This window comes from Eumetopias jubatus, unplaced genomic scaffold, assembly GCF_037043125.1.
Source record: "Eumetopias jubatus isolate StellerSeaLion01/CBP00866 unplaced genomic scaffold, mEumJub1_p1.0 scaffold_12, whole genome shotgun sequence".
Lineage (NCBI taxonomy): Eukaryota > Metazoa > Chordata > Mammalia > Carnivora > Otariidae > Eumetopias > Eumetopias jubatus.
Genome location: NW_028274818.1, coordinates 43,624,483 through 43,639,080, shown reverse-complemented (window position 1 = coordinate 43,639,080; position 14,598 = coordinate 43,624,483). Strand labels below are relative to the sequence as shown.

At 38.5% G+C, this 14,598-nt stretch overlaps 1 protein-coding gene across 2 annotated transcripts in view; it reads right to left on the bottom strand.

The window, feature by feature from the left end:
* Window positions 1-14,598, bottom strand: part of DHX9 (DExH-box helicase 9) — a 56,850-nt gene continuing 42,252 nt past the window's right edge. For both annotated transcript variants that reach the window (XM_028121519.2, XM_028121520.2), the window contains 13 exons: window positions 14,413-14,513; window positions 12,882-13,095; window positions 12,603-12,697; window positions 12,239-12,312; window positions 10,916-11,068; window positions 8,373-8,533; window positions 7,486-7,597; window positions 6,729-6,890; window positions 6,505-6,632; window positions 4,896-5,125; window positions 4,427-4,542; window positions 3,523-3,723; window positions 1-682 (listed from right to left, as the gene is read on the bottom strand). In XM_028121519.2, coding sequence (XP_027977320.1) covers window positions 313-682; window positions 3,523-3,723; window positions 4,427-4,542; window positions 4,896-5,125; window positions 6,505-6,632; window positions 6,729-6,890; window positions 7,486-7,597; window positions 8,373-8,533; window positions 10,916-11,068; window positions 12,239-12,312; window positions 12,603-12,697; window positions 12,882-13,095; window positions 14,413-14,513 — 2,117 coding nt within the window. In that variant the 3' untranslated portion in view covers window positions 1-312. The remainder of the gene's footprint in view (window positions 683-3,522; window positions 3,724-4,426; window positions 4,543-4,895; window positions 5,126-6,504; window positions 6,633-6,728; window positions 6,891-7,485; window positions 7,598-8,372; window positions 8,534-10,915; window positions 11,069-12,238; window positions 12,313-12,602; window positions 12,698-12,881; window positions 13,096-14,412; window positions 14,514-14,598) is intronic.

The window sequence follows — 14,598 nt, the reverse complement described above, 5'->3', positions numbered from 1 at the left end:
TTTGGTATAATACTTTATTTTCTATTGTATTAATAAACTAAAGCCAAGAAAATATCAAGTTAATTTTAAAGGCAAATCTTTACTCCTTAAAGAAAAAATACAAACTGTGGTAGTTTTACAATCAGTGTACTTTACATAATATAAACAAAACCACTAATGTTATCTATATGCTTGGTTTCCTTAAACTATAATGAACCACAAAATGGGTGGAAAATGGGTTTACTTACTGGCATCAAATAAACAACTTGGGAAAACAGGTAGCATGCATTCTTTTTTTAAACTGTCTATGCAGAGGCACTGACAGAACACGTTTTAATAGCCACTACCTCCTCCTCTTCCTTGTCCAAAGTAACCACTCCCATAGCCCCCCCTGACACCCCCTCGCTGGAATGCCCCAGTTCCTCTATAGCCTCCTCCACTAGACCCTCTATAGTCTCCTCCTGAGCCACCTCTATAGCCACCACTGACACCTCCTCTATAGCCTCCGCCGTAGCCTCCGCGATAGGAGTTGGAGCCGCCAGCATAGCCGCTGCCACCGTAGCCTCCACTACCGACGTAACCGCTGGCACCTCCGTAGCCTCCGCTGCCGTAGCCTCCACCACCATAACTAGAACCTCCTCGTCGGTATCCACCTCCATTGTCGTATCGAGCCATCTTGGGAGGACGTGGACCATCTCCATACCTAGGAAAAGTACGAAATCACCACTCTGGCAAAGCATCCTTAATACATCTCAACTAGTCATAAAATATAAAGTCGTATTTGGAAATTTAATACACAAAGGGAACGAACCCAAGTGCACAAATATAAACTGAAATGAAATAAATCTGTTACTCCATAATAGACACAGAAGAATGCATCTACTTTAACCATCCATTTCTGTAAAGTTCTTTCTGGTTCATTCTCCAAGATCTTACATTTTGGCAGTATGCCCTTACAACTTAAGATAGCGATTCGCTTTCACTGAGCCTCAGCTTTACAGCACTCTACGAAAGCAGTAATATGCAAGGAAGAGACTCCTGGAGTTGGCAGTGTTATCTGATCTTTATCACCACGTATTTTCCTGCATTAACTCTGAAGTACGTTTCTGAAAAACACCTGCGGTGATTTGTTTACACATCAGTGTTTCATGCGGCAAATAAAGAAAATGAGGGGTAATGAAAAATTGCATAAATCAAGATGTCTCACTTAACAACCCTCCAACTCAGCACACCCCAAACTGCTTATTCTTCCTGCACAGCTTTTCTTATAGAGACCAGCACTATGAATTCAGCAGTTGTCCAAGTCAGAAATATAGCTGGGATCTGTCTTCACTCCTTCACTGCCCTGCCTCCCCCCCATTTCAATCCATCACCAATTCCTCCTGATGGTCCTGCAAACTTGTCTAATCTACTCCTCCCCATTTCAATTCTCCCTACTGTAATTCAAGCCATCATTATATTCATGCATCCTAAACTCTTTCTTGTATTTATCCCATCCTTTCTAGGTTCCGGACTTTTGTCCTCCACAGAGCAGACTGTATGTGAAGTCTCCTTATTCACCATGCCTCCTGCCAAAAGTAAACTCTCTTCTAAATACCTATGAGCACCACATTTGTATCTGCCTATGACATTTACTCTTCCTTTCTCTTTGAAGACTGCTCAATAATTCTCATATGTATTTGACCCACTGGAGGAGCAAGGTATAGCACAGTAAGTAAGAGCACTGTTTCAGGAGCCATTACTGCTTTAGTCTGAATCCAGTCCTACCATTCACTAGCTGTATGGCCTTGGGTCTTAACTTCTGTGCTGGTTTCCTTATTCATATTAAAGGGGACAAAGATCTACCTACATCATAGATAGAGCAAATATTAAAATGAGTTAATATCAGAAAAGCACTCAGCACAGGGCCTGGCACACACTGAATACTATGTGTATGATTAATAAATTTTAAAAAGTAATTCGTTTATAGTAAAATGGGACCCAGAATGCTTTATGAATTCTAGCAGTTCTATATATTAAAATTATTAACAGTTTATAACCGAAAGCAACTGTTCCTTGAAAGGGAGATTAAAGAATATTTTTGGATAATTAGAAAAATTTTAATATGTATATTAGATAGTGTTGTTAAACACTTAAATTTTGAGGGTGTGATCATGGTATTGCAGTTATATGCTTAAAAGATGCATGAAATATACTGATGTAAAATGTCATAACCTCTGCAACTCAGTCACAAATTAAGTAAAAGTAGGTATGTGTGTTCAATAGCCAAACTGTGGAAATAGCCCAGATGTCCATCGACAGATGAATGGATAACGAAGATGTGGTATATATATACAAATGAATACTATGCAGCCATCAAAAGGAATGAGATCTTGCCATTTGCAACGACGTGGATGGAACTGGAGCGTGTTATGCTGAGTGAAATAAGTCAATCAGAGAAAGACATGTATCATATGATCTCACTGATATGAGGAATTCTTAAACTCAGGAAACAAACTGAGGGTTGCTGGAGTGGTGGGGGGTGGGAGGGATGGGGTGGCTGGGTAATAAGACATTGGGGAGGGTATGTGCTATGGTGAGCGCTGTGAATTATGCAAAACTGTTGAGTCACAGATCTGTACCTCTGAAACAAATAATGCGATATATGTTAAGAAAAAAAAGACGACGATGACAGCAGGAGGGGAAGAATGAAGGGGGGGAACTGGAGGGGGAGACGAACCGTGAGAGACGATGGACTCTGAAAAACTGAGGGTTCTAGAGGGGAGGGGGTGGGGGGATGGGTTAGCCTGGTGATGGGTATTAAAGAGGGCACGTTCTGCATGGAGCACTGGGTGTTATGCACAAACAATGAATCATGGAACACTACATCAAAAACTAATGATGTATGGTAATTAACATAACAAAAAATCTTAAAAAAAGGTATGTGTGTTTACACACATGTATGAAAGCAAGAAATCAAAGAATGCTGACGATTAGTGAATTTAAGTTATAAGACTATATGGGTGTTCGCTGTACTATTCTTCTGCCTTCTCTGCAGGTATCAAATATTTCCAAATAAAGAATTGTGAGCAAAGGGAGATTAAAAAGGTGGAAAAAATAAGACATTTTAAGAATTAAGAGAAATTTCACACTTAAGACAGTCACATTCTTGCATTTCCCTACTAAGATAAACCTTGAGGCTTTTCATTTGAAGCAGCAGCAATTAACCCTTCCATCAACATTTTTTCATTAGAGATAAAACAGTACTGTGGAAAGTGAAGAGTCTGGGCTCTGTCACTTTCCCATCATGTGACCCACCCCGGACTTTGTATGTCCTTTTAAGGTCGCTTTCAATCTCCAACATGCACTGATACACTATTAACAGAGATAAAAGTAACACCCTTTTTTCTGAGTGTGTTAACCAGAATTAAATTTCATATTCAGTGTTTGTCTAGAATTTTAACTTAAATAAACAAGGCCTCTATCAGCTAACTGTGGGAATTTTAGGCCAGTATAAGATCACTGTCCTCTGCTTGGTTCAAAGAGAAGTTACTGTGTACTCACCGTGTACTGCCAATCATGAGGTTGATACCAGCAGCTGAGGGTCTAGAGATCTGGCGGATCATGTTTAGCATATGTTCATTAACAGGGTCCAACTGGCTGATGATATTAGGCTGTTTGGTTACTTCAACAACCAGAGCCTCCATGGCCGCCCGGAGAGCAGTGATACAGGCAGCAGCCTCATGAGAGATTTGCAGTCTGATCCTAAAACAGAGAAAAATGATAAAGTACAAGAGAGGTACATACAGCGAAAGACTCTCAATTTCACATATGGTAAGTGATGGAATAAATTTAACTTCTTACTAAGTACCAATACTTTCAATTCCCCAGACTTAGGCAAACACAAATATGAAGAATGGTAACAGTCTTACACTAACTTCTTAAAACCCACTGCTGGCTACTGGCGGGTACTGTAAACCAGGAAGTCTATCAAGCAAACTACTGTTAGCAATACAGATCACTCAGCTTCCAAAAAAGAATGAAAGAAGAGACTCACATTGCTGGAGTTTTCAGGAATATGACTGAGCCTACTGACAGGTCACTAAGATCTATTCCATTTTTGTCAAGTGGTTAGTACATGCTTACCAGTAGTCTCTAACCAACATACAGAGTACATGAAAGAGGTACCCCAGTTCCAATTAAATTCCAATTCTCTAGGGTAGTATATTCATGGGGGCAGATGTGGCTTCAATGCCTAAATGCATTTCTTTCCACTGGTATGACTTACTACCTACGAACTACACTACCAAGATATGTCACTCTCCAAGACAATGTTATAAAAAACATCTCATTTATGTCATGAAATTTTGTCATGTTTCTTTCACAAATTAAGTTAGATTAGCAGCTGAATCCCATTACACCTCGATTGTAAGAATGCAGTTTGAAGTTCACATCTGAAAATCCATACCAGTCATCTACGAGCACAATCTGCCCATCAGACTGGACTTTCTTGGAGGCAAAGAGAAGCAACTGCAGGGGAGTAACTAAGGTCATGCCTTTAGCAGAGATGGCTCGGGTTCGAATCTGCAGATGAAAAAAGAGGCAAGAAGAAACAGATGACAGTCCAGCTGCCAATCAATTGCCATATAATGATAATGAACTATGCTTCAAAAATTAGAACTCATGTTCCCACTCCACATTAATAAGTAGTGACAATGTAGACTTTCAACGTAAATTTTTCTTTTGCGCGGGGGGGGGGGGGGGGGGGGCACACAGAGGGAAAGGGCGAAAATCTCAAGCACGCTCCTTGCTCAGCACAGAGCCTGACACAGGGCCGAGATCATGACCTGAACCGAAATCAAGAGTCAGACACTTAACATACTGAGCCCATGCAGGTGCCCCTCAACGTAAATTTTTCCTAACTAATCTTTTCTTACCTTTTCACCAAATACAAAGAAGGGAGATGGGTATTTCATGTCTTGGCTGCTAAAAGGACAATTAACAGACGACTTGTGGATAAGGGCATTACGCCCTTCAGTGGTGAGAATCTTTCTTTTTTCCTTATGATAGCACACATTAGGGTACACACCAAAAGCCAGGAGAGAGATAACAACATCCAAATTATTATCTGGTCCAGTGTTAGTAAACACCTGTGTTAACAAGCAATCTGTAAGAGGAAAGGGGTAAAAATATCAGATATATGGTTAATTCTCATATTGCATGTAAATTCGTTAAGAGAATTACGAGAACTGACTCCTTCCCACCTCTTTTTTCAGATAACCTAATTTCCTGTCTTCTCAGAACTCTTACACCCCCATGAAGTTCAAGGAAAAATTCTGCTGAGTCTCTACAACAAGAAAACTAAAATACTTGCATTCTCTTATAGACTCAACCACAACCCAAGCTTGGAGTGATTACTTAAAGACAAAAAGCCACCTCCCCCCACCCCCGGATTAATCATCTATTCACCAAGTGAGCTAGACCAATAGGTGAACCAAGTATTCCATATGCTGTTCCTAAATAGCTGTTCTTTCTAGATGGAGTGACAATCCAAGGGAAGCCCACTGGAACGAGGGCTGGTATTTTCACCCAGACTATGCTTTAGGAGTACTTCATCATGGTTTGGGAAGTATGACAGTGACCACTATGAGCATGGATATATTCTGTGCTGGAAAAACCTGAGTTCTAAATCTTCTCACCTCCTAACTGAATGAATCTGGACAAGTAATTTAAACCTCTGTGCTAGCTTCCTCTTCTATAAAACAGGGTAACAATACCTATATCTCAGGATTATTGTGAGGATTCTATCATACAAAATATGCCCTTCCTCTTTCCTTGATTATAAAAAATTACAAACAAATCAGTTTACAACAGAGGAAAACCTTTTGTCTATAAGTTATTTAGATCATATCCTTTTAAAATTTGCCATCTTGCCCAACTATACTCTCAACTACACAGCTATTTCTGGTTATGTGCTTCAATACCCAATTTTAGGAATTTTAATCTAGTTGGAGAACAAAAGTTCAAGAGCTCAACTAATAAATCCATCACATTACCCAAGCCCTCTTACCTGCCAGCACACTAAAACCTTACTTAAAGGAACTTAAAATTTAACGTGGTAAATTTCATGTCTAAACATGAACATGGGCAGAATGACCAATCACTTCACAAACCACTATTTGAGGTTATTCAACAAACTGCTTATTCTGTACTACAACTGCTAAAAGCTAAACCTCTGTTCTTCCTAAGATAAAAGAGATTAAAAAAAACAACAAAAAAAAACCTCTCAAAGTAGCACAATTCTTAAAACATCTATTAATCATCTGTGTAGTATGTTATAATTTGAGCATCACAACCTTTTGCTTCCTTTTTTAAAAGACGGAATAAATGTGAAAAACTGATTATCATTATAGTTCAAAGAATGAAGAAATAGCTAGGAACACAGAAAAAGCACAGAGTCTAAAGTCTGAAGCTAAAATATACTGCACTGTCAATGTGCACATGCTGCATAAATGTCACTTCAGATAGATCTTTAGAGAGTCTTACCTTCTGGAAATCCAGAATTAATCAGAATCTCCTTGAGCTGAACTTTGGCTTCCCAGGTCATTCTTAGTGTAGCCATATTGAGTCTTTTGTGCTCACAAAAACGTATCTCGGCTTCTTCTCCACCCATTCTAAAATAGATTAAGAGTCATTTCTCAAAGCCCCAATACATTAGCAACCAGAGACAGTTCTCACATCTTACAACTTTCCCTCTTTCAAATCCATACCTAGCATCATCCCAAGCTTGGAAGACTGATAAAAGGGCCACATGATCAGAAAATCTGTTTCCAGCAAAATTTCGATGAATATAACCCAGTCTCTTTCCTTCACTAATGAACGGCTCTGGAAAGCAGGTGGCAGCAGAGATGGTACAGACAGCATCTCCCACACTGAAACAGACAGGAAAATTCAGTCTTGTCACACTCTTGTTCCAGCAGTTCACGAGCAGAACTGTCACTGTGGGTCAGAGTCTTTACTGGCTATGATACCACTTTATTAGCACTGAGACTGGCTTAACAAAGAACTTTTACAGCTGCTCTCTCCAGAAGCATAAAGGGAAAAAATAAGGAGCTCTGATAATTAATGGATGCCTATTTACCATAAATTATGACCAAGTATTATATTTTTCCTTATTCTCTTCCCCATCTTCTCAAATCTCTTAATCTTCAAAATTTCCTGATAAAATATACCTGTTTTCCTAGTCCTATTTTTCTTTCAAAGACAACTACTTATGCTCCTGAGACGAACTGCAATTCTTTTGAGAAACTTGTGCTCTTTCCCCCAACAAGCTGGGCCCAGGTGTCCATTTACTGGGACCATGCATTCTTCTCTTTCATTCTTTTCTTAGTATCTGAAGTATGCCACTTCTATACCTAAGAATTCAATTTTTTCTTCTGAGCCTATCCTGTTTTTATGGGGAGGGGAATAAGATTCTGAAATTGTTCTACCATTTAAGTATCAGCAATAATACAAAAAAATACTTACTAGAAAATACATCCCATTATCATCATTTTGCCAAAACGAGGCTCAATGGGGAGTTTAGCCAGGATTCGTCCCAGAGGAGTCAACTCATCATTAGCATCTAATGCATCAAGTTCTGCGGGGAGATAGTTCTTTGTGAGCAGAAATAGTAAAACAGCGGAAATAGTAACGAAAACCCCTTTAACTGAGGCAAAGACAAAGCATTTCTTTACAGGTTGAGTTTTCATTATTTGTCAAGCCAACTGCCAGCACCATGCCCATAGTCAACAATTCTCCTCACTCAAAAACACATCAAAACCAAATTCTGGAACACCGATAAGAAGGTGGTACTAGAATTAGGCCCTGTAGATTGTAAACTGAATATAGTCCATGCAAACTCTATACATACAAAAACTAAAGTAACAGCATAAGTACACATGCCCTAACAAGTCTAATATCATTTACTGATAATTTTGAGAGAGGAATGAAATCTGGAGAGTGAAAGTCTAAAGTTCATATAGCAGATGAGTACTAGATTCAAAATTCAAAATCTGATTCCCATGGCCAAACACCTTTAGTTTTTCCCCACAATACTATACCACTTCTATGACATGATTAGAAAACACAATCAGATGTTTTAACAGATAAACATAAAAGCCTGTATCGTGAGTAATGCATGTTCTGATTATAAAATATTGGTTAAGAAATGACAGTTTTTACCAAAAGAAGACTCACGTTACCCCTTTCTTACCTCATTTTATGAAACTGACCACACTAAATATGTAAGGCAACACTGGAAGTTTTACCACTCACCAGCCTGCTGAGTGTATCTTGATTCATCTGTTACATGTTAGCTGCCAAAACAAGACAATAATTAACATGTTGTTAGGTAGGTCTGTATTTGTAGGTACCTCTAAGAGTGTGCTCTGCTTCAATCACAGCATCCAAAGGTGGAGGTTCAATTGCCTTGGCGAGGAACTGTCCAATTCCTCCCAGACGCAGAAGTTTTATGCTCAAAGCAATTTCATGTAATGGTGTTCGGAACATCTCAGGTGTCATGTGGGTTTCGAGTCTAAGGGAAGAAAAGCATAAAATAACCATCCACTCTAATATATACACATCTGCTGTTTAATAAAATATTTGCAGAGAGATAATCAGGTTTATAGAGCTATCCCTCCCTCATCCTTTTACAATTATCAAAGAATGTTTTGTATTTACAACAAAGACTCTGGACAAGACCCTCTTAACTGCCTGAGCAGTGGTTTACGACTTTACAATTATAGCTTGATGGTATTTTCATATGAGGAGTGAAGGAGGATGAAAAATTATCACAAATCCTTAATGTTATTACCCATACCTATGACTTCTTCAGGTCTCACTGGTTGACAAACATGGGTTAAAAGCAGTGGCTAGACAGAGCAGAGGGGACGGGGTGAGGGGACAGGCAAAAATGGGTGAAGGGAAGGGGGAGATACAGGCTTCCAGCTATGGAATGAATAAGTCATAAGGGTGAAAGGTATAGCACGGAGAATACAGTCAATGGTACTGTAAAAGTGCTGTATGGTGGCAGATAGTAGCTACACTGGTGGGGAGCATAGCATAATGTATAAAGTGGTTGAATCACTATTCTGAACACCTGAAACTAACATAACATCAATTGTCAACTATATTCAAAAACAAACACCTCCCTCCATCTGCCCCCAACCCCCCAGTGGTAGTAAGACTTTCTGTGGAGATTTGGGCTAATACTAACATATCCCCACAATCACCTTCCCTTCCTGGTTCATAAAATTTAGTGCTACCAGCAAGGATTTTACAGATCATCTAACCCTTAAAAATTTTAATAGAAGTTACTATTACAAATTAATATTAACAATGATAATAGCTAACATTTACTGAGAGCTTACCATATGCCAAGCATTGTTCTCAGTATTTAACATTATTAACTCATTTAGCTCTCAAACAAATCCTGTGGGTTAGGTATTATACTATCTTCCATTTTCAACTGAAGGAGCACAGAAAGTTAAGTAACTTAATCTTATTTTACAAAATGGGGAAACAGAGGCCTAAAGAGTGTAAATATTTAGGTTATGTCATGGAATAGGTACAAATGGCATTAAATTCCACAAATAGGTACAAATGGTATTAAAATCTATTTTTTTTTTTAGTAGGCTCTATGCCCAGCATGGAGCCCCAGTGTAGGGCTCGAAATCACAACTCTCGAGATCGAGACCTGAGCTGAGATCGAGTCAGATGCTTAACCGACTGAGCTACCCAGGCAGGGACCCCCAGGTCTCTAAATTTCTAATTCAGACTTATTGGCTATACACTATTCATGATGAAGATTCAAGGGAACCATTTACAGATGATTCCAACACTGCTGGCAAGACTGGTCAGCTTAAGGTTTACATAAATGCAGATAGCATTATCTGTTCCCCACCCTATAAAGAGAAGAACAAAAATCCTTTATTATAGGTCTATTCATGCCATTACTAATTAGTAGTGGTTTTCACTCTAAGATGTCAGAGTACAATACTTGTTTCTTCCAGGGACAATCTAACCTTTAGAAAGTAGGTACCTTCCAAATTTTGCAGCCAGTATCCTAAGCTAACTTCTGATGCTCAAATAAATCCACATTTACAATTACCAGGGAGCCGTAAGTTACCAGCACAAAACCAAATAAAAGTTTCCTTGGTTTTTCTTCAGGGCATTATATACATCTGGTCACCTAAATTAAGTGTGTCCCACAATACTTTATTGTGATAAATACACATGTGTACAAAAACCCTAACTCTATCTTATGGTCAATTGGTTAAAGCTAATGCACACACATGGATATCCAGAAACACATATATATAACCATGCATCTGAAATCTGTAAGAGAGATAATAAGGACTTTTTTTAAACAAGTCCCAACCACAAACATTCCCCAACAGGCTTATAGTATAAATGGAATTGGACAAGGTATTAAGAGACTTGGATTTTAGTCCTGTAGAAGTCAGCTAAGAGCCTTGAGCTTTACTTTCCTTATCCAAATAATGCCCTCTATTTCTCAGGCATATGAGGAGGATTCTGAGGTACAGTGATGTGCTAACATTAGGGGGAAAAAATCTGTAAATATGGAAGTATTTTTTAAATGTATCTTTCAAGAAGTTAACCATTCCATAAATATCAGTAATCCTAAAGTGACCTATGTGGAACTAAAATAATGTCCATATAGCGTCCGTTTAAAAGATTAGTAGTAATGAGAAAATCAGCAAACATGCCATCACTGACAATTTCATTCTTGCCACAATCTTGTTAAGCCAAGTATCTATCCTCCAATATAGGTAACTGGAGGCATTTACATACTCTGAGTTCAGTAAGTTCACAGCAGGGTAGGGACGGGAGGTGGTGTATTGTATGAAGGGGTAAAAAAACCAATCTGTAGTCTTTATTCAAGAATTGGTCTTACCTCTCAAAACGAGCTCGGCTACACAGGTGAAAGCAGAATCCAGGCCGCACACGGCCAGCTCGTCCTTTCCGCTGCTCAAGGTTTGTTTTAGATGCCCAAACTGTAGCATAGTTGGTCATATTGTTGTGAGCAGTGAACAGCTTCACTTTCTGCCTAAATAGGAAACAGTGGCTAATTCTTAGACTCACATGTACCACCAATACATAACTATCATATTTCCACTAAGGGATGGATGCTTTCCAGGTAGCTATGCTGACATGAAGCCTGTGTGCAGCACCAGGAAGAATTTGACTGCACCTTCTGAGTCATCAACCTTCTAACAGCACGTCTGTGCCACTTATCAGCTGGATGGTCTTGGCCAAGTTACTAACCCTTCTGTGCCCCATTTTCCTCATCTGAAAATGGCTATTAATACTCTTAACCGACCTCACAGGGTTTTTATTTATAAACATTAAGTGAATTAATGAATGGAAAGCATTCAAACAGGATTTGGCACATACATGAGAGTAAACAGTAATTATTCAAGCCAAGTCTGTCCCAAAGTTTAGTGTAACTTCCAGGCTATCTATGATCTAAAAGTTGATGACCTCACCAAGCAGTGCCCACGCAGTCCTGCTGAACCCCTAAGGCAACCTCAGAACCCTTCAACGCTCCACACAGGCAGCTGGCACTAAATGACTGGAGCTGGCCCAAGGGAGCTGCGTGCTAGTCACCATTCTCTACAGTGGGCACTGGCAGATCTTTCTCAATTGCCGGGGAGGCTGAGGGACTATGTAGAGAAGACGTGAGGCACAAGCTAGCCAGATATAACAAAGTTTTGACTTTTTTTGTCCTGTGTATCAGTTACCATATAATTGTGTACTTTATCTGTACACAATGCCTCGCTGTGTATTTCCCAGGCTCACTGCATACCAAATATAAATTCTTTTAATTCGTAAGTGAATGTCCCACAGGTAGGATATTTGTCATAAGATAAATACTGGTCATCTTTATACACTAAGCAGTATGCTACTGTATAGATGTGATCAATGGAAACAACCAATGAGAAATGAGCAAGTATCAGCAGACGAGCAGTGGGAAGCTTAGCAGTTACTGTGTCAAGCTTTGTCACTTTCTACCATGATAAATGATTTGTGATAAATCAACACCAAGAATTATTAATTAGCCTGTAACCAAGTATACAGTACACAATAATTCAGACAGTACAAGAACACAGGACTTCAAAAAAAAAAAGGGTGATTCTGATTCTGTTAACTGATACTAACTACTACATAGAACATTCTTAAGGTTTATTCTAGGCAAATAGGTTCCTTGGAAACTTACTTGCAAGAGTCAATGACATAAACAACATCATTTATGGTAATGCTAGTCTCAGCAATATTTGTGGACAAAATAACCTGTGAAGAAATATTAAGAAAAATTATACTTCAGAAAATATTTTCCTATTATGCACTTAAAAGGATTTGCTTATGTAACAAGTGGCAAGAGAATTCCAGGAGCCTTAAAAAAATCATTCACCCACTGCCCAACTAATGAAAAACTTACTAAGCTCAGGAAGAGAAGACCCCTTCTCTTTCCCTCCTCAATTTAGTTGGATTACAAGTTTTTTGCGGTAGCTCTATGAAGGCCTGTAATATCTGTTTAATATCTACGTAACCTCCAACCCATAAGTGTAAATGTTATTTACCTTGGTTACTCCAGCTGGTACTGGATCAAATACTTTGCGCTGCTCCTCTCGAGGAATCTGAGAATGCAGAGGTAAAATCTGATACCTATGGCTTCCTATAACAATTAAGGAGAGGTTAAGGTCTAAAAATAATAGTCTATTTTAAAACTGCTCAACATTATGTATATTTTTATCCAAATACTGACACAACACTACATTTTGTTTTCACATGCTGGCTAGGGCATAAACAAAAATATTCATTTTTCACTGTCAAATATGTGAGAATTCAAAGACTCATACCAAAATGTGGATTCATCTCCAAATGCTTCTGCATAGTATAAATCAAATTCCAGCCAGGCAGAAAAACCAGCACGGCCCCAGGAACATTAAGGGTCTCAATGTACTTGAGTAGAGCTTCGATGAGTTCAAAAGGGGTTTCCTTTTCATTCAACTGAGCCATGCTCATCTTTGTTTCTGGACCATATTCATCACCACAGATCAGGTTGCAATTTGCCTGCAAAAAATAGGGAGACATATTTTGAATTGTCTTAATTACTACAGCTCACGAGATGTCTCTTAGATTTGTTCTTAACATTGAAGTAACACCTGTCCTTATTAATTCTAGCTTATTAGTCTTACCTGGCATACAGAAGAAATTTAATTTCCAAAAATGCAGAACCTACGACTTATTGAGATACTGTATTTTTCTCATGACCAATACTTCCCATAGGCAATGTCTATAATTCAAGCACAAACTCTTAAATTTGACTCTGAAACTTCTAATGGTTCCTTCTACCAATGTATTTCTTTATTAAGACTTTACTCCATTGGTCTCTCAAAAATATTCTCCTTACTGATAAATGAACTGCTACTATGATCCTGTCTGTGTATCAATTACCATATGATTACTTTACCTATACACAACACCTCCCTGTGTTATTCCCAGGCTCATCTCATACCAAATATGAAGTCCTTTAATTCTTAAATGAGTATCCTGCTGGCAGCTCATTTGATCATCTATTTCTAAAATAATGTGGTATTTTCTAAAAAGTCTGCCTTAGAATCAGTGCTAAACCAAGCCTTTAGTAGTGAGAAACTTGTTACAATTGGTCTTTTTTCTGCCTGATAAACTTTCTAATTTGCTATTCATTTATATCCTCTCTTTTAATTAAAAATATTCCAGCTTATTTCCTATCAATTCTGCATTGCTGTCTTACAATGTTTATTCTGTTCAAAATTCCAGATAAAAGATGCATTTCTGTACTATCGTTAGTCCAAATCTCAAAATAAGTGTCATTTTTCTTTCCTCTTCCTTCTTAGGAAATTCCTCATAACTAACTCCCTGGTTTAATACCCACCTGATAATGTCATCACCACACAGGCTCTCTAATCTAGGAGGGTAGTTGCTGCTTTGAAAACTTTATTGTACATATGGACCATGTGGAGATTTTAACATGTACATTCTGATTTAGTAGATCTGGGATGGGGCACAAGACTTTTGCTTTTCTACCAGCTTGCCAGATACTGTGACCCCTTGACAACAGGAGTCATTTCTAACCACATGTGGCCTTTAAACGTCTTACTCTTTCCTCCTTTTTCTTTTGACCTTTATCCAGAAATGACTTAACTTATAGTATGAGAAGAGCTTGTCACTGAACATGGAATCCTTTGGAGTAAAATACATCAGTTAATTTAAAAATAGACTTTATAGTCACTTTTTAAAAAAGTTTTCTATAATGCTAATTCCTTATATGCTTTTACTAAAATCATCTCTTCACTACAGTAACAAAATTTGTCCCTAATGAAAAATTTTCCATGCAGATTCACTCACGTCATCATCCTCACCACCATCATCTTCCTTCTCCTTCTTCTTCTTGTCCTTTGGTGGAGGAATAAAGTGGGTCATCTGAATACAGTCTTCCAAAAAATATTCTGCCAAGACAACCCAGTCAGGTGAGTACCGCCAACTTTCAGAAAGCAGCAGTCTTCAAAACTCATTTTCTAATTCATAACTGAA